The sequence below is a fragment of the Haemaphysalis longicornis genome, unplaced genomic scaffold (genome assembly GCF_048455015.1).
Source record: "Haemaphysalis longicornis isolate Haplotype H1 unplaced genomic scaffold, Haemaphysalis longicornis Haplotype H1 scaffold_10, whole genome shotgun sequence".
In the NCBI taxonomy this organism is placed as follows: domain Eukaryota; kingdom Metazoa; phylum Arthropoda; class Arachnida; order Ixodida; family Ixodidae; genus Haemaphysalis; species Haemaphysalis longicornis.
The window spans coordinates 54,924,447-54,944,043 of NW_027526204.1; the positions used below are offsets into that span (position 1 = coordinate 54,924,447).

Below are 19,597 nucleotides of genomic sequence, written 5' to 3' on the forward strand. Positions count from 1 at the left end.
TTCGGCGAGGTAATAATCAAAAAATGGGCAAAAACTGAACACGATACAGAAAGCACGCAAAAACACATGGCTGTTTCTTCGCGAGGTCTCATCCTCGTGGTGCTTTCATAGCGCGGTTTTTTTTTTACTGTTCACTTCCCGTTTCTCCACACACAGGGTGTACTCCATAAGCATGCTAACAACGGGATTTTTACTTTCCAACTTGCGAGCTCTCGTAGCAAGCGATGTCAGATAATCACATCTGTGGTAGGGGACACGGTATCTGAAGTTCGAAGCGCACATTCTCGCTACGAATCTTGGCATACAATCAGACCTTTCCTACATACACATTCATTATGCCCTTTAGCTAGAATAGTAAATAAACAATTTAATATTGGCATCTCAGAGACCCCGTAAAAAAGCGCAGGGAAAGAAATATATTATTTTCTGGATGAGGATTCAATCCCAATCCTACTTCTCAGCAATGCGAGAAGATTTTTCATGAGATGGTTATGTCAATGATGTGCGCGCAAGGGGGATAGGGGGATAGCCGAGCCACTACCCTAACAGCATGGTGACTAAACAGCGCAGAAGACGAAACACAGAGAAGAGTAAAAAACAGGACGAGCGCTGACTATCAACTGGGGTTTATTGGAAAAGAAACATATTTATATACAAGGTCACAAGTAAAAAGCGCGTGCACTCCGTTGGTATCACCTCAGACAATCAGAAAAAGAGTGAACAAGCAGAATCAAAACCTTTATCGGCAATCAAGAAAAGCTACTTCTTTCTCTTGCAAACATACTGAGGCATGACTAATGCAAGCGTCACCGAGCTTTGTTATGTGTGAAGCCTCTATTATTTCACGTTTACGCTGATTAGAATGATTAAAAAGAATGACAGTTTAATCATTCTAATCAGCGTAAACGTGAAATAATAGAGGCTTCACACATAACAAAGCTCGGTGACGCTTGCATTAGTCATGCCTCAGTATGTTTGCAAGAGAAAGAAGTAGCTTTTCTTGATTGCCGATAAAGGTTTTGATTCTGCTTGTTCACTCTTTTTCTGATTGTCTGAGGTGATACCAACGGAGTGCACGCGCTTTTTACTTGTGACCTTGTATATAAATATGTTTCTTTTCCAATAAACCCCAGTTGATAGTCAGCGCTCGTCCTGTTTTTTGCTCTTCTCTGTGTTTCGTCTTCTGCGCTGTTTAGTCACCATGTCGCAACACCAACTCGCCCAACTTTCCATCCTGCTACCCTAACAGGTTTGTTAATAGGTGTGCTAAAAGTGCCAAAAATGCTGCAGATATCTCCATGGTGTATTTTTGAAAGAGGCTAACACTTCGTGCTTGTTCATACCGTACTCAAATGATACTTACACACCTTCCAGGTATCTTTGGAGCAGCCTATTACGGCAAGCTAATTGGAAAAATCAATACCCACGCACACTCCTTCACTGGAAATGTATACGCTGTCAGCGAAAAGCAAGTGTATATCACGGACTTCAACTACGACGGCACTGGCCCAAGTAAGTTGCTCCTATCACGGCTTCTTGTAAATTTTGGACAGGTTGGTCTACTGTACGCGTGTACTTTACGTTAGACAACTTTACACTGGCTTTATCAGTAATATAGTTTCCAGGTGATTACAACTGTTCTGTCTTTCTTAATGTTTCTACTTCCTCTTGTTTTCCTTCGTCTATTTATCCACCAACCTCTAGGGCGATGCACTATTGCCAGGCAGGTACAAGTAACGATGAATGAATGAATGAATGAATGAATGAATGAATGAATGAATGAATGAATGAATGAATGAATGAATGAATGAATGAATGAGTGAATGAATGAATGTCTAGGATTGTGAAAGGCCATATTAAGCCAATTTTTATTGCTAGGGCTTCATTAGTCCTTCACTCTAACAAGAAAACGGCATGTGCCTCTGAAACGCGAGGCGTTTAACGCCAAATGTCTCATTGTGTACGGTGTTAGCAAGCGGCCACCACCAAACACCCATTCTAAATATTATCAGGAATGCAAGATTACATGTCTATTCACTTGGATATGCATTTTGGGTATTGAATTACCACTGCCACCATTTCAAATCCGTAGAGCGAAAATGTGCGCGTCTGTTTGTGTTCATCTTTCTTTGTTATAATTGCTCTCTTTATCACAAACCCTGCCTTGTTATCTACTTTCTATTAATCTGGAGAAGCGCACAGAAGAGCACTTATTCTTTGCAGTTCTTCAGTTGTTGCCCTTTCATATTTCTGTTTAGAAACTTGCGTACCTACAAGAAATAATGTTTGTAGCAGCCGCTACAGCGGCAACGCTGGATTGAGCGCCGCCCCTCGTGCGGCAGGCCACGAGACGTTGCCGGATAAGTGGCGCGGGCGCGCGAACGTCAGGTTCTATAGCGAACACTGTTTGAGTTACGAAAGATATATTAAAACTATTAAAAGTTCATTTTTGGAAAATACCATCGTACAGATTCTGTATCTTCGATTATGACGAATAATAACTTTGCGACATTTGATACACGCGGGAAAATAAACCGACGTCTCTTACTTCACAAACTTATATGCTAAGACATTTCTCCAAGCGAGTCAAGTGTGGTTCAAGTTGTTACCACGCGAAAAACAAGACAAACTGCAGTACATTCCCTCACCCTTATTTTGGAAAAACTATTTCTTAGAAACACAATTCTGTTACAGACCTGTTACAGACCTGCTATCTTCAGCTGTTGTCATTGACGGTGAACACCGTGTGAGTGCGCCTTCGATGGCCATGCTACACAGAAAAATCGCGCATCGAGCTCTTTTAAAATTCCTGTCTTCAAATAGATAGTGGCCAAGATCTTGTCTTTTTGTATTATCACTGAAGAAAGTTCTCTTTATCTATTTGAAGCGTATATACTAACTACCTCGCACCAACGTATGCTTCCGTTATGGTCTATGTACTGTATCGCTACTCACACATTTACCATAGCTTTTTAAATAAAGTTGAGAGAAGCGTAAAAACATCCGAACATCAAAACTGCCTCAAAAGTACACCCCAACCTTCACTGAGAGTGCATTTAGCCTTCGCTGAAAGTTCATCCGATCGCTTGTCAAACCTTCAAACACAAAAATCGCAAACGTAGAACGAATGCATGCGACAATTTTCTGCGCCAAAGTAAACACATCGACGAGCGATCAACATGTATACCGATACGTGGTTTATGAGATAAAGGTATACTATTGCACTTTTTCTTCATAACCGATCTGCGTGTTGTCTTATCTAGAAACCATTCCTTTTTTTCTTTATTTTCTAGTAACCTTTTTGACACAATGGAAGGCCTGTTTCGCGCACGCAAGGCTCGTAGAGAGATTTTATCGGAGTTCCTCGGTCGACCCACCAGTCTATGGATAAATGTATCAGTATTTTGACAGAACACCATCGGTCCTATTGAGAAGGCTTTGGCTTTAAAATTTCCCCGGTTGTTGGTCGGTGCTCGTACATGTCTCTGCTTTAGTCGGAGTCCCCACGCTGTTCTTGAAGAAGGACCTGAAAACTAATGTGGTTGGCGTACATTCAACACGAGTGTAAATATCAGCGCTAATGTAACTGTAAACTTCCTCAAAGGTAGCCACTCATTACTAAATTACGTATCGCAATTACTAAATACGTAACCCAAATCCCAAATCCTCCGCCAGCGTCATTTCCCCCTCACCCCGCGATGGTCATATCTCTGTGAAGCCCCTGATAATATGGTCTATAGTTTCCCGATTACTGCCAATATTCCTCTCATATTCTACCTCTCCGCTTCCCCATCGCCTCTGTTCCTCATCCGGTCACAGCTAAATCACCTCACTTTACACTCCCCACTTCCCAGAGCAATTTACGGCTGAGTGATTCTCCTCTTAGTCATTCGCTTCGCTAACCACTCTTTTCTACTCTTCACCTTCCTTATGGCTTTACATATGGCTCCGTACTCCATTTTGCCATGCCATCATAACCCTTCAGCTCCATATTCGACCTATAACTCCAGTTCTGTGCCCATGCCTTCCCCAACTTCCACATAACGCTTCACTGAACCGGTCTTATTGCCTTCTCCTTTCACTTTTCCCTATCCCTTCAGCTTTCTGTCCTGGTTTTACCTCCTCCTACCTTATCCAACCCCGGATAATGCTCGCCACTGATTACCCAATCGGGGCTAATGGCTACCTCGCTATAGTTCGTCACCAGTGGGCCTCTAAGATCATTTTTGTGAAAAGCATACGGCGTAGCACTGAGCACTGAAGAACCTCCGATGAGGCCGATACAGAAGATGAAGCGATGAAGGCCACAAACTGCGTGCGTTCCTGAAAACAGCTAGATATCCAACAAGTTGCTCATTTTAAGAAATAGCGCTTAATTCAAACACAAAATGCGTTCATGCGACCAAAAAATCGATATAACTCATGGGTAATCGTGTATGAACAATTCGTCGATCACAGGAGCTACCTTAATCGACCCACAGGGTGTCTCAATGATTGGTTTATAACCAGTAAGAGTTTCCAAAGTGTCAGGGATCCACCATGTGATCAGCTACCAGCGACAATTCCGGGCTGGTTCAGATGACTGGCAGGCTGATAAAAGTTTAAAAGTCGGCGCAATTCTCAAGCGAGTGACCGCAGCCTTTTAACTTTCAGAAACTTAAACTTGATGTACCCGCTCCGTATAAAGCTTTAGTTTTTGTTGCGTTTACTACTTTTTGTCTTTCTGTAGATACTCATACCATTGGAGACATTAAAGAAAAATGTGAACGCCTCCTTTGTTCAGTCATATTTTTTTTTAAACCCAACCGTGGTATTTTTATTTTGGGTATTTCTCTAAACCTGTGTACATTCGAGAAAACAGTTGTTTCTATCCACGTTTTCACACAAACAGGTCAATCTATTCTGCAGGCTTCCCGTTCTTTTTATTTGGCCTTAAAAATAACTTTTCAAGCCGTTTTCAGGCATTCCATTTTTATTCTTACTTAAAACTAAACTTTTGAATGTGATGTATCTTCTGTGAACAGTTTGTTACCCTGTATTTCTTTCTTTTTGTTTTTGTTTTTGCAGAGGCATACTTTTGGGTCGGAAGTGGTTCGCAGGGCCCTGATCTAGCAAGCGGCAACAGGACAGTTGACGAAGATGGCAGGTAATGCTGTGTACACTACTTTGTACAGGAAGTTTCAAAGTATTTACGACAGTGCTTCGAAAGCCATCACACATTCTGTCTTAACTGTACACACTATACTTGGCTTCCCTGAATTTTGTCAATCGGCGGTGCTATCTCATCAAAATACTTGCGGAAATTGTTTTTAATATTCAGGATAAAACCTTTGCGAAACAGTACACTTTCCTTTAATGCGAATGTTGAGCGTAGTTACAGAAACTCGTTTCGCCATATGTGTGCAGTATAATTTTAAAGGGATATACTTTTATGCGAAGGAAAGTTTCACATCCACTTCAATGCAGGCACACGGCTAAAAACCAAAGCTGTATAGCTTTCTCGAAACTTCGCAGTTGAAGAAAAATTCGTCCTGGTCCAGGACTAAGAAAAATTCGTCTTGATCCAGGAACAGGACAAATTTTTCTTCAACTGTGAAGTTTCTGAGAAAGCTGCACAGCTTTCCTTTGACGCCGTATGCCTGCATTGAGGTGGATGTCAAAATTCTCTTCGCAGAAACTTACCTACTCCACCTTGGGGACTTCCCCTAAATCTGGCCTGTTAACAGTACGTTTTTATGCACTAGTGCACACGTCTCCTAAAATGCAATTAGATGACACGAACTACAGGATTCTCTCGCCAGCGGAAGGGAACCTCCCTTCGACGGCGCAGTTATCTGCAGGGTCAGAGGGGACTCTTGCGCCCAAGCAGCCACGGATGAGAAGCCTGCCCTAACGCTGCGCTTTTCACACCAGGCGCCTTACTCAAAGCCGAAGGGCGGCACTATTCTGCCTAATCCGCTTTCTACGAACCGTATTCGCTTGCCTAATCCCGCCCCGCCACTCTTACTCCTGTTCATTCTCAGATTACCACCGTACTCTTTGTAATGTCCATCATCGCACTCTGTTCACATCTGATAAGACCCTCATATAACGCACATTGGAGCTGTACTCTATTTACCAGAGAAGAAGTGTAATGAGATGCGAAAATTCTCAATGAAATTAACCCATTTGACACGGATTGTATTTACTGCAAATAAATTAATATTCGTATAGAAAATAAATAAAATGTATCCTTCCACCTAAACAAACAGCTTACGTGCTTGATGGCGGAAGTTGTATGGCTTCATCTGGCGGTACTTATCAAATTTTACGGCTACATAGTGTTGCATCTGCTTCTTTGATTTCTTTGCGCTTTGAAGAGCTGCGCGGCGGCCCCGCTGCAGCTCCTGCATGCTAGACGGGTGGCTTTCCCGCACGACTGGAACCCAAGATGCCGGATGGACGCGCAACTCTGCTCCCCTAGGAAAGCTATATACAGAATTCTATGACGCATAGGTGCTGAGCGCCGCGGGGCGCCGGAAGACGCGGCCACACCCCTTTTAACCTTACGCTCTCTCCGGCCGATTGGGACGGCCGGAGCAAAACGCGCGCCGGGTGATCGCGGAGGCCATGCTGCGGCTCTCAGCAAAGTCCACGTGATTATAAATAATTTCCTCCTACATTTAAACCGCACAATTCTTGAGGGAAATCTCCAAAGCACTTGAGCTTCAAATCCCAAGGCGTAATTTCCAAGACGCTCAAAAATATATTACCTGTCCCATCTGTAAATACAAATCAGCGAAATAATCCTTTATACCAATGCGATTAGTTCCGTAGCATGTTCAAGCCCTTGCACTCTTGAGATAATTACGTACAACTGGCCGAGATGTTTTGTAGGTGTTTAGAGCGTAACTTGCGGCATTCTGCACTACAATACTACCTTATAATTTATTAAGTGCAGAGCACTTTAGAGGCTCGCCTTACCGTCGTAGCTCGCTCGCTGGACCCAAGTAGAGCCACAGAGTGCTCCGTTGTCGCGGCGTAACTTAGAGGCTTCGAAAGCCAAGCCGTTTATATAGTCATAATCGTTCGAAACTCGTGAACCGCTCGCGCTTGTCATACATTTCCCCGTTGTTTAGCGCGAAGAAAACTCTGGGTAAACTTGAGGCAAAATATGCGTAATTAAGCGGCAGCGCCCGCGTTCATTCAGTTAGGAACGCTCGTTGGATTGGTTTTTACAATAGTAGGCGAAAAATTAGCAGGGCTTAGCTCGGCTGTGCCAGGATATACGTAGCGTGAGCTAAGTTTCAGCTGGTTATTCTTAGCTTTCCTGGTTGTCTAAAAACCGCCCCGCTATATGTATACCCCTACTGATACCTCCTCTGCGCATACGCACAACATGAGAGGCGCTATGACGTGGCTCCGGCGCAGCGTCAGACTTGGCTACTGCGCAACGGAGGCGCACAGCTGAGCACGCGCCGGCGCCAGTACGTCCGCCGCGGCTATGACGTCACTCCTCTGGAATGCGCAGACCCGTGAGGCGTGCGCGGTGGCGGCGGCGGCTCCGGCGCCCCAGCTGTGCGCCATGTGACGTCACTGCTGCACGCGCATGCACAACACGGCTATCCTGGAGCTACGCGAAACTGCTCAACCTCGGCCAGTGTAGCTCACGCTACAAAAAAGTGGCAGTGCAATGCCGGCACATGCGGGAGGAAAAGCAAGCACAAGAAGAACAGGACACCCGCTGGCGCAGTTTCAGGCAATGCGAATTGCATTGGGTGGTAGCAGGGAACGGATAACGGCGCTACAGCTCATTTTGGTTAATCACTGCTCTGTACTTCCACCAGCTTTCGCATTGAGTAGAACGAACGGCTTTAATTCATTTAAAAAGTAACAGCTGGAGCAATGGTCGTGGTGCAGTCTTCTCTAATAGAAAGAAGCGTATTTGATTGCTTTCTTGACGACGTCCTTCTATAGGGGCACCTCCTTGTGCGGTAGCGTTGTCGAGAGAAGCCGACCGCTGTGCGGCAGCCCCTACAGTGGGACTCATTCGATCGCTCTTGTGGAAACCAATGTAGGTGCTGTGCAACTGGCGGTCAAAATAATCGAAAGCTTCAAAATCAGGTGTTTGCAGCTTTAAACAGACGCCACGCTATTGAGGGGTTGAAAGGTAAAGTGTCTTCGAAGAGATCGCGTTGGAATTTCACCAAACGCAAAAATGACTTACTACAACAGCCAGGAAGTGCTTTCAAGAAGTTTGCTTTGAAATTTATCCAAACGAAAATGTCACAAAATGCGAAGGTCTGGAAGTTCAAAAATCTCAAAGGACGGTAGCTACCGTTGTAGTTAACATTTTTTAATGCGTTTTGTGGGCTAAGGGTGGCATTTCGGCTACATTTCTGTGTTGTGCCAAAAAGTAGCCTACAAACTCCGTTACCAACATATCATCATCACGAGCAGCTTTGCCGTACTCTAAGAACTGCAACGCCGGTCAAGGTTTGCCATTGCACTTTGCTGTCTCTTTTGGTGCCTACCATGGTAAGTCGTATGCTCTTTAGATGCAGCAGGCAGTCAATGAGCATTTGTGAATGCGAGAGAAACATTATGACCTAGTTTGCTTAGAACCTCGGGACGTAGCTCACTTTACCATTGGCACTCATCATTGTAGTTCTGCGTCTCTGTATTCGAATAAAATTCAACTAAGATTGCCATTCCCGCTCTCGTCGCAGCTCAAACATCCTAATGGGCTACAAAAACTCCCGCGTCCTCCTAACCCTTCCAAATAAAATAACCGCATATGGATACATCGGAATCTTCTGTGTGGAATTCAAGGTAAGAAGAGGGGGTTGGAAAACCCGCATTTTGATTTCACAAAGTATTTTTTATATGACTGGCGAAAGATAAGAAATTCGTTACACGATCTGGTTCATAGATGAAGTAAGCAGATGACTGGAACATCGTGATGTAATTTGTTACCATTAAAACATTCCAGAGTTTTCGCGGGTGCATTTATTATAGATGCTTCCTAAGTTGTGATCTGCCTTAGTATTGTAAAAGAAAACCGTTTAACTAAAAGCTAACCACACAAGGGAAAAAAAAACGAATAATCACGGCAGCCTATTCTGGCAAGTAACCGAAAGCAGAACTTAATGTAACGCTTTGGGGCGCAGACGCTTCATTTCAATGTTTTATTGTTTAAAAACATGGTATTTATTGCGGGTAATGTATGGTATGGAAAAGTCGGGCGAGATCACCATCAGCTAACACACCCCGCATTAAGAGTAGTAAAAGTTGTGAAATAGTTAAAGCGGCACTAACCCCTGAGTTTGTCCTACAGTGCTATGAGACCAAGGGCTTTTAGACACTGACTTTTTTTCTTAACGGAAGCAAATTATTGGTACGGTGATGATAATGCTTCGTGTCACCGTTGTAGTCGTACACAGAATAGCTTTGCGACAAGGCCGACTTTCTAGCGACCGCTCAGAAAGTCTACAAACTTTGCGCTAGTATTGTATATATATATTTATGAAGTTGCCACTAAAACGGCGATACATTGTCCTTAGTTTTATAAACGATAAATAATAAACAGTACGCTTGTAAATGTTTCCAAATTTCTCATAGGTGTGGATGCAGGGCTTGGACCATACTAGAGCTGTTGCAAAATACGATGTGCGCCCCTCTGTATACTATGCTATCGGGAAACAAATATGACGTTGACTGCTCAGACGGCGACATGGAGCTCTAGTAAAGCCATGATCTTGAACAACCATACGAGTGTGAAAGCGAATACCACTAAACCACCAATTCTCAGCCATTTCAGCATCATCAGTTCGAGGAAGCCATCGTAAGACGAAGAGGTGCATGTTGGTCATTTAGTGCTTTAAAGTGCATAAACACATTAGCTCAAAAGCATGCTACACATCCCGCCCAAAGAAATCACGTTTTTTGTGCCAATCTTCCCAGGGTTTTTTTGTACAGAGCTCAGCCAAATTACTCCCAAGTGTGGCATGTGAAACTGTTATTCGAAACGCGTGTTTGCTGTGCAATACCATTATGGTTGGTATTTCAGATGTTTTGCTGTTGAAACATTTTAAGAGCCATCGATGCGAGGCAGTTTTTTTAGTAGTAAGTTCATCAAATCCACGGCATGTTCCTTATTTTAAGTGGAATTTTGCAATTTCGATTACTTCATATTCAAGTGTGCATACACTTCGACTTTTAGGGCAGGCACAATACCTAGACAAAAATTTTCTGCTATTACTTTTTTGCGTGGACGGCTGTTAGGGAAGGACACTATAAGCCTTAGGAATAACACCCCGCCTACGGAAAACAGTGGCGGCCAAACTAAAGCTAGTTTGTTTCGAGCAAAGGTACAGGAACTGCACAAGTGAACTGAGACGGGCTAGTTGGTTCATGTTGCCACTTAGAAAAAACACGTGATCACACCCTCTATCGAGTTGTACGACAGGGAGATAAGATACCTAGGATCATGATCAACGCATTACACGTGGCTGCTTTCATTTCCACATTCAACTTCCATTTTGCGTGTTTGTGTTATGAATTTCCTTCTCTCTTCCTTGTTTTTGATTCTAGTATATATTCATTGTTCTTCTAAAAAAACCTCAGTTGGCAGTTCAGCGCAGTGCTTGTCTTTACTCCCTGTCGTATCGTTTTTTGGCGCCATTTTTTCTAAGAGGTACAGGAAGCTTTCTCACAAACGCACTTGGCAATGCTAACTAAAGTAGAGTTCCCCAACCACGAATGCATGTGGCTGACGATAATAAAGGAAATTTTCCGAGAACTGCTGAATTCTGAACAATCTTTTTTGGTTTAGATCAGTGATTTCCCAGTTTGATTACTGATGTATTCAGATCTTGAAATGACTGCTCAATCGTTTCAGTCGTTCTTGGACTCACCTCAGTTGTTGCTAAGAAGCCCGGTCCAGAACAATCAGTTAGTGTGCTCTTCAAAAAAAAAAAAAAAAGGACCGCTAGCAGGCGGACACATTCGGACCTGTGTATTTAAAAAAACTATGCCACCGCCAATTTCTCTGGAACGCGGTGTCAAGCCTAGTACTAAACAAGCATCATTTGTTTGGTACTATGACGATGCTCTAGAACGTGGTCACAATGTTGCATCGTAAAAGCGGTTCTCATGTCGACAATGGTGTAGCCCGTTTGTTCTTCCATGGCGGCCCGAGCGCTATACATTTTTGCTCAATAATACTTCAGGGCAGCTTTCTCTGTCTTTCGTTAACACTTGTCGAGTAATTCGCCTTGGGTGAGCTGCTTTCTGGTACCGCACTCCGGCGGGAGTAAAACCCTTATAGAAACGTGGCTCCGCATGCCAGTTGCGCGGAACCCTGGTTTTGCCGTATAAAAGTGGCTGTTTGCACAGCGCGGGACGTACATGCACGCGCCGAGGCAGAGTCGGTTCACCCTCCGCTCGCGGTCTATCCAGATGCGAAACGAAGTCAGCCCACCCTGACGCAAAGGGTAACCAAGAGCGAGAAAAGGCGCTTTTTCCTTCGGTACTGCGCATGAACGCCGAAAACCGCAGGAAAGACAAGAAAAATGCGAAGTAGCTTTTACGCAGAACCCCCCTTTGCAGGTCTTGTAGGGACGTTTATTTAGACAACGCGAGTAGCAGTGGACTGTTGGCGGTTGTTATGCACATGATCAACCCAAGTTGATCACTGTGTGCAGACCACCCCCTACACACAGTAATCTTGCAGGGATAAAAAAAAACTGCGATTTATTCTTCTGTCATTGAAATCAGTAAACCATTAAAGTGAAATGTGAAGCTGCAGCTGAGTATGATTTGCGGGTCGGCGGCTGTCTTCTGGGTGTGCTTGACGAGCGACGTCCTGCTGGCGGGTCGCTTCGGCAAAGGTCTATGACGTCAGTGAAATCTTGGAGTATCGCGGCATAAAACGCTTTCGTGTTAAAATATAAAATCCGAAAACGAACAACTCTAAGTATAACGTACTCTTTAGTTCCAAAGGTTTCTTCCCCACCAGAAGACCCTGTGTGCAGGGGTGCACCCTTTACAGGCCGCTTGCTTCGTTGTACTGGCGTCACTTCCGTGACGGATATGACGTCAGCGAAATATTCGTGTAGCCGGGAATAAAACACTTTCGTGTTAAAAACGCTACGACACGGAAATAACCACGGGAATGCCCGCACCAGGGTGTGCCAACTCGACGCAGAATTACCTTTCGTGGTCGCTACGGCTAGGTGTGTTTGGCTGTGCAAAGTTCAGTTTTATTTCTGTAAGCGAGCTGAATCCATTTCGCCCATGGCTCGTTTGTTTAGCTTGCTCCCACATCTCCCGTGCTCCGCCCTTATCACCCCGCCACTCCTCCTCCCCATCGTTCCCGTCACCCTGGCTTCCCGCTGTGCCTCTTATCACGCCTACACTCCGTCCTTCCTCCAAGCTATTCTGTTCTCCTGTCTACTTTTCCGCAATGTTCACACGTAGGTGACCTAGGCTAGCAAGGCAATGGATAGACATACGGCACAGCCAGAAAAAGGGTTAAGAGTAGCTATCATCTGAGGAAAGGTGCGTATGTACGTAAACGAAGCGGCCCCGTTGCCACTGACTTGATGCGCGTAATGCTGTGGACTCCTACAACCTTCAGGTTTTCGCAGATAGTAAAAGAAATCAAAACGAGGCACAGTGCTGCAAGTTTTATTGTGCCGTCTCCTCTATGCTTGATTACCCTGCGTAGCACTTTTTCTAGTGAACCGTCATCTGCTACATATCGTTCATCACCAGCTCAACTCGCCAGCTGTGACACTTTACACATCTGTCATTCATCTGGCCATGTCTGGCGCAATCTCTATTTTCGTTGATTTCGGACCCGTGAGAAGCAGGTTTCATGGGCACCTCCTTCTGGTTGAGCTGTTTTTAACAGCGAAGCTGTTTAGCGAATCGTAATTTTTCCGGTCCGCAGTTAAAAACACCAAGAAAATGCTGAACGCCCGCACGTGAATGCGTGCCTTGCGACGACTGCCCAGCGTTCTCGGCGACACGTTTGTCAAGCCAAGTATACCCACTTAAAGAGATTGGCAAAATTGTCAAAACAACTCCAGCGTTCGCCGTAATCGTGGGAATTCACTTGCCCGGAATGCAAAAGACACGTCATAACGCACGCCCCTTCAAGGTCACGTCCAAAGATGATCACTTCCGAAAAAATGCCGGAAGCTCACACATATACCCACATTCATGCATGAAAACTCGTTGCGGCAACGAAGAAGAAGTAAATCGGTTATAATCGTGCACTTAAAGCGCCGTGATGGTAGTGAAAGTTGCGTACAGCTTCTACCTTCCCGTCTTACGCGTTAGTGTGAGCTTCCCTGCCTTTTTTTTTTTCTTGCTTCTTTCTTATCTGCTGAACCACGGTGGATAGAAAAACCGGCATTTTTTAATATTGTAGTGAAGAATGGGCTGCATTCTTTAAGATGCAGTTGCAAACTACGGGTCAGGACTACGTTATGAACTAGTAGGCGCTTTGCTTTGGCAATTCCAACCAAACGCGAACGCGAACACCCGTTTATAGGCAAGGGCGATTAGGAGAAGGCTACCTTAAAAATATAGCGCCAACACGGACTTCTAATTTTGGTGGCATTCTTTTTCTGCATGAAGGAAGGAATTTGCCCGCTTTATACTGCTTTTGAAGAAAAGGTATTCTGAGCAACCGCATAGAGAAGATTAAAAAGAAAGGTTATTAAGTACGTTTTTTACATACTGGCTTTGTGATATATTTGAACAGGGTAAGCACCCGCAATCTTTTCGCTGAGCCTAGTTATAATTTTGGCGATAGCCCCCACATGCGCACATTTCGCACTTTGGAATATATGGTTCCAACGTGCACACGTGTGGTCACTGATTAAACAGACACACGCCTGCCAATAATATATGTGTACACGATAAAAGAAACCGAAACAGTGAAAACGTGCAGACAAGAAACGGTGTCGGTCCAGTATTTTACGCCCGGTGAGATGGTGCGGTCGCCTCTTGCAGCACAATTTTGGTGAAGTTTTCGTCCCGGCTAGTTTCGGGCTCCCAGAGGAAGTGAAGATGGGTAGCCTGGCGGGAATGCTCTCTGGCGTCAAGGCTGATGAGGTCACTCTGAAAGACAGTGCCAATATTGAACTGAAAAACTTTAACTACGACGGCACGGGCAAAGGTGAGAACGCTCCGTGTTGTATTTCTGTGCAGCTAAAGACTTCATTTAAGATTGCATGGAGGTATCCTTGTTACTCTTCAAATGAAAAGAGGTAAAATATAATGTTTTGAACAGACGCGAAAAATTTTTGTGATTTATCATCATCGTTATCAGCCTGGTTGTGTCCACTGCAAGACGATGGCCTCTCCCATAGAGTTTTGTACTAATATATACTATAGGGAAATCTGGCGCTGCAATCGCGGGCCGTCGGGGACGTCGTCACTGCAGCTAGCGACGTTCCTCGCCTACTTGGCTTGGTTAGCCACATGGCTTCGGTTCTGTCTCGAGGCCAAAATGAAAAAAGAAAGGCTAACATCGTTTTCTTGTTCATCTTTGATGAAGCTTCTAAATGATACATGAGATTTAAATCTTTCTGGAGCTTCAATTTTATAATAATAAAACAAATTCGGTTAATCTTCTACAGTAATATTGTTGCTTTTTTCCAGCCAGAGCAACATTTCAGCTGGTACTTAAGCCATGCCAAGGACAAGTGGAACGTGCCAGCCCGATACATGACGGAACGCTGGTCGAAGCGCGGTTCCCCTACACAGTGGCGCCAGATTTCTCTCTAGTATATATTAGTATGAAACTCTATGGGCCTCTCCTGGAGATTTCTAGTCACGTCTATCGAGTGCGAAAGCCTATAGTTTGGTTGTTAATTTATTTGGGAGTCTTCTGGTAAATGTTCTCAACCAGGTTTGCCTTCCTGCTGAGGAACTGCTGTTTGTATTCAGCGGGCCTCACCTCTTTAGTCCGCCTACCGCCGCATCCGGCTACGTTATGACCTGACCAGGCAGCATTTCGAACCTGGTAATGTTAAAAAGGCCAGTGCCTGAGCTTCGTTCAAGGATGCTCAGATTGTATCGCACACTTCATTGATGCGCACGGTTTGTGAAATTCAGAACGCATTGCTTTAAGCAATTGGGGCGAGGAAATTGTAAGATCTTACGCTATCGGCGGCAGTGTGGTATTTTATGTCCCTAAAATGAACGCAGTAAAAATTGGCTGACCATTATGATACTCCCTACTGGGAAATTCGAGCACAGCCCCACCGCTCGCCTTGCTGATTGTTCAGAAAGAACTGGCGGAAAACATGTTGCCTTACATTGTGTAGGGAGGCGGTTTATATTAAAAAGAACACCCTATGTGTGGCGAGGTTGGCGCTAAAAGTCTGTCTGGTGCGTAACATTTCAACTCAACCGCCGGAAATGGAGCAGAGCCCGGTGCGACTGCCACGCTAATCGGGACATCGCGGGAGGCATGGAGTTGGCGCGGTCCACAGCAGCGCCGCATACGGACCTCCTCTACTGCAGCGCTTTGTTTTCACGTGAAGGATCAGTGGACAGGTCTCAGGAAGGCGTGAGCTACTCTGCGCCATCGCGTAGCGGGTCGATCGCCGCCTCCGAGAAGGTCTCGCGCGGCATCGCCTCAGTCCGCTTACCTCCTCCGCTTTATTCCACGCTCTCTCTTCGATGTTCTCCTCATTCTCTTGGCTACATCGAAGGATGACGCAAAGGGAGGGGGGGCGATGGCCTGGGACCACAGAAGTACCCGCATAAAAGCTGCGCTCGAAATATCAGCAAGAACAATGACACTTTAAACGTATCTGCTTGTTTCGCTGCTATGTCTGGTTAACATTACATCCTCATACCACTCTGCATTGTAACACCGTCGATCTCCCTCTCTTGCCCCTCGCTATCATCTCCCCTTTCGCTCCTAGCATGGTGAAAGCAACGAAGGTTTGGTCAATCCAACAGTCTCCACCGTTCCAACTCCTCGCTAACTGTAATTAAGATGGGATGTTCCGGTTGTGTTGTCGGAGCAGCTCGAGCTGGCGTATTATTTTACTTTTTGCTTTCAGCTCGTCCATGCTACACAGTGATTTAAATAGGTTGTTTTTCTTTTCTATCGTGAAACCCCATCGAAACTGCATCCCTAGAAACCCTGGTTATATCGATTACGTGAACATCCATTTCACCAAGCATAAGAGGTTTAATCATTTGAATATTGTGCACATACCTGAGCCACGCCCACAGCTTTAGTACTTTTGAACGCCTCCCTTGTATGTAATTCTTGTTCAGGGGTTCTTTTCTGCAAGGCTGAAATTGATGCAAGGCTGAAACGTAGGAACTATATATTTTTAAATTGCTTAGGTTGCAGCCAGCCAGTTATTTTTGTTTACTACTTCCAGGTGCGCAGCACAATGGCGTAGTTAGGCTTTGTAGGCTTGACTGCATTGCCACAGAAAGGTGTTCCCGAGTATGGCGGGCCTCAAAAGGAAGGAGAGGCACCCCATTCCGCTGCTAAATCGAGCAAACGTGACAACTGGGGCGGTCAGAAAGTGAGGCACGGTTGGAAAGGCGTTCTAACAGCGAATGAGAAACGCAGTTTCTCTGGCACCTAAAGCCATCATCATCATCATCGTAATCATCCTTATTTCTACGTGCCTACCAACAGCCAATGGCCTTAAGTGGTGGTGCACAGGATGAAACACAAAGTTTAATGCAAGCACAAACAATCTAAATATGTAGCCTGAAAGCAGGAAAAATAAATAGAAGGAGAAAGAAAGAAAAATGCGATCAGTACACTTGAGTCAAAGCAAGCCTAAACAAATGTAGATTGTTAAAAATATCAAGGTGACTTGCCTTTTCACTCTACAGTCTAAACAATCTTTGCATAGGAGAACCAGTAGAATTGATTCGAAGTAAAAGAAAGTCACGGAAAGACTTCCAGGGACCTCTCATCTCAAGTGATGACGTACGGTCTTCACGATCAATGATGCTGTGTAAAGACCTAAACAAAAAAAGTAAATCCTCGTCCGGCCTCTTTAGACAATTTAGCCATTTGCAATTTCTCCAACATTTTTTCATAGTGATAGTAAACTGGGCGATCTAAATGCCTGTCGTATACTATTCTAATAAAATGTCTTTGTGCATTTTCAGGCTTAGCGCTACTTGTTATGCCCAACCTGTTCCAAACAAAAGACACAAAATGAAGTTTTGGGATCACCATAGTTAAAAATAATCGAACAAGGCCATAGCAAGGCGTGCGCACCAGGCCGATCTTCAAGCAAGCAAGGGAGCTGAACGGGGTGCTCGCGCATTCGCATGGTGTATTATTAAAGTATAAATTTTAAAGGGAGGCTAAATATTTGGTCTTTTTTCAGTTAGGAAGCATTCTCGTAAGTGTCATCTTTTCTTGCTGGTTCTACGCATTGAAAGCGTCGCTTTTCTGTCTAGGGAATATATTTAAACGTGCGCACGCGTGTGCGCGGCTAGTGTGTGCCGTCTACCTCTCGTGGGGGGAGTTTTGACTAATCCCCGTGTTTTATTCCTCCCTTTCCTTGTCCTTGCGTTCGAGTGTTATGCGATCAACAAGCCGCATTTGATTCTGTTAGTTCCAATTGCGCAAAAAAGGGATTGGTGCAAATGCTCCTAACCCTCAACGGTTTTAGTTCTTTTTCAAATACACCTCTGTACCGCATCCTGTTTGCTCGGGTGGCGTGGTTCAACGTGGCAGGAAGGAAAGCTCGGCAATTAGTTTAACAGCGGAGCTGTTTGAAGTGGCCATGCAGACAAAACACAAATTTGGTTCATTCGAAAAATTCCGCCGTCAGAATCATAGTGACTCCACTTTGAACGCACTCTTCGCTCAAATAAGCTATATAATTAGGAAAAATAGGGAATATGCGACCCACTAGCTCATTTCCCGCAACAAAACCTATGATGGCATATGCACAGCTGTGAGATTCGCTGAGGCCAGCAAAAGCAAACGCAAATAAGGCAGGGCTGTTACTTGCGCTACTTGCGCTTAAATGTCATACACATTCATTTTACAGCACTAAGGATGGTGGGGTAAACGATGACAGTTACAAAATACACGTAAACATTGAAGTATCGATGCGCACTACTTTTGGTACTGGGCGCACTACGCTTGCTTTCTCCGCACATTAGTCCGCCGCTCAGGAGTTGCCTTACACGACAGTGACCGATTGGCGTAAGCAACGTTGTCTTACGCGACCCTGTTTGTCAAATATACCCCATGTTTCCCAAAACGATTACTTTCTACCGTAACAAAAACGAGTCAGGTGCAAATACGGTCAAAAACAAAGCTACCACGGACAAACGTAGCGCCATCTGGGAGGACTGACGGTAAGCAAGGCTGCACAGCCCAATGACGCATTGAAATTTCGTTTGAATACCCGCTTTCGTGACTTCATGGCAGACATCACAGAAACACACAAGTTCGCGGGAAAATATCAAAATTTTAACCCAAAATGATCAGTTTCTCAGTGAATACGGCATCGTTTGCTGCCGGACAAGCGTGGGGGCAACAATAAAACAGAATACAGTGGAATCTCCATAAACGGAAATCGGTTAAACAGAACTACCGTTTAAATGGAACAACCGCTCGGCAATTGGTTTGTTTTGTATTATGGCAATGTATAAAAAAATTCGTTCATCGGAACTCAAATTTTCCGACCAGCGCGTAAACGGAATCGCAACAGACTCGAAACCGCAAATATTTGGGCGAGCGCAGCGCATTCGCGGTACGCATCACTGCCCGCCCCCCGCACCCCTCTCGTCCCGGATATTTTCCGGTTTCCGTCTCCGGCGGTTTCAGACTTTCTCTTACTTTGTGCGGTGTCTACGACTTTGTGCGGTGTCGTGTGCGACATTTTGTCGAGAAACCAGCATATGATGGCTGCGTAGAAACGACCACACAATGCGCTTGCGCTGTCCAGGAAGACGGAGGTAACCAATGACTTCGAGAGTGGTCGCTTCACAAAAACGGCGCTTGCGACGAATCCGGTCACGTGCTGTTGACGTCACGTATCCATCCGCCTCCGCGCGCCTGTTCCTCCGTCGTGTGAATCCCGCTTTAACGAGAGCCCAGTGTATTTCGAGTAAAACAAACTTGTATTTTGTCTGCACGGCCCCTTTAATCTTGAGCTCCACTCGTACCTGGCGTCGCTCAAAACTCGGCGTAGCAAAGGGAAGAGGGTGAAAATAGTAAGCCAATAGGCGTGAGGGGAAGTGGCGAGGAGGAAAGGAGCTGAGGAGCGGGTGTGGGGAGTGCGCTCCCCAAGAAAAGAACGCGTCCCATGGTCGGAACCGAACCTGGGTGTCGCTTGTATAACCGGTGTATATCCGACTGCGCTACCATCGCATTCGGGCGTTTAGCGTTTCCTCTGGGCTCGTAGCGTGGGCTTTGGCTTTGGACTTTGGATGATTTGAAGTGGACTTTGGCTTTGAGAATTTCGTAGTTTGGATTCTGGACTTCGAGGGCCGATCGCGGACATCGTGTTGAGTCAGTGTGGTAAAGCTTCGCTTTTTAAACCATATTTTTCTTTTAAAAACGGGGCTTTGTTTCTCGGGTCGAGGGTTT

The 19,597-nt window shown here is 45.1% G+C and overlaps 1 protein-coding gene across 1 annotated transcript in view; it reads left to right on the forward strand.

The window, feature by feature from the left end:
• Positions 1-1,352: 1,352 nt before the first annotated feature.
• LOC144159840 (protein Skeletor, isoforms B/C-like) overlaps positions 1,353-19,597 on the forward strand; it is a 45,117-nt gene continuing 26,872 nt past the window's right edge. The window contains exons 1-4 of the mRNA XM_077691509.1: positions 1,353-1,512; positions 5,068-5,146; positions 8,709-8,811; positions 14,005-14,170. Of these exons, the coding sequence (XP_077547635.1) occupies positions 1,353-1,512; positions 5,068-5,146; positions 8,709-8,811; positions 14,005-14,170 (508 nt within the window). The remainder of the gene's footprint in view (positions 1,513-5,067; positions 5,147-8,708; positions 8,812-14,004; positions 14,171-19,597) is intronic.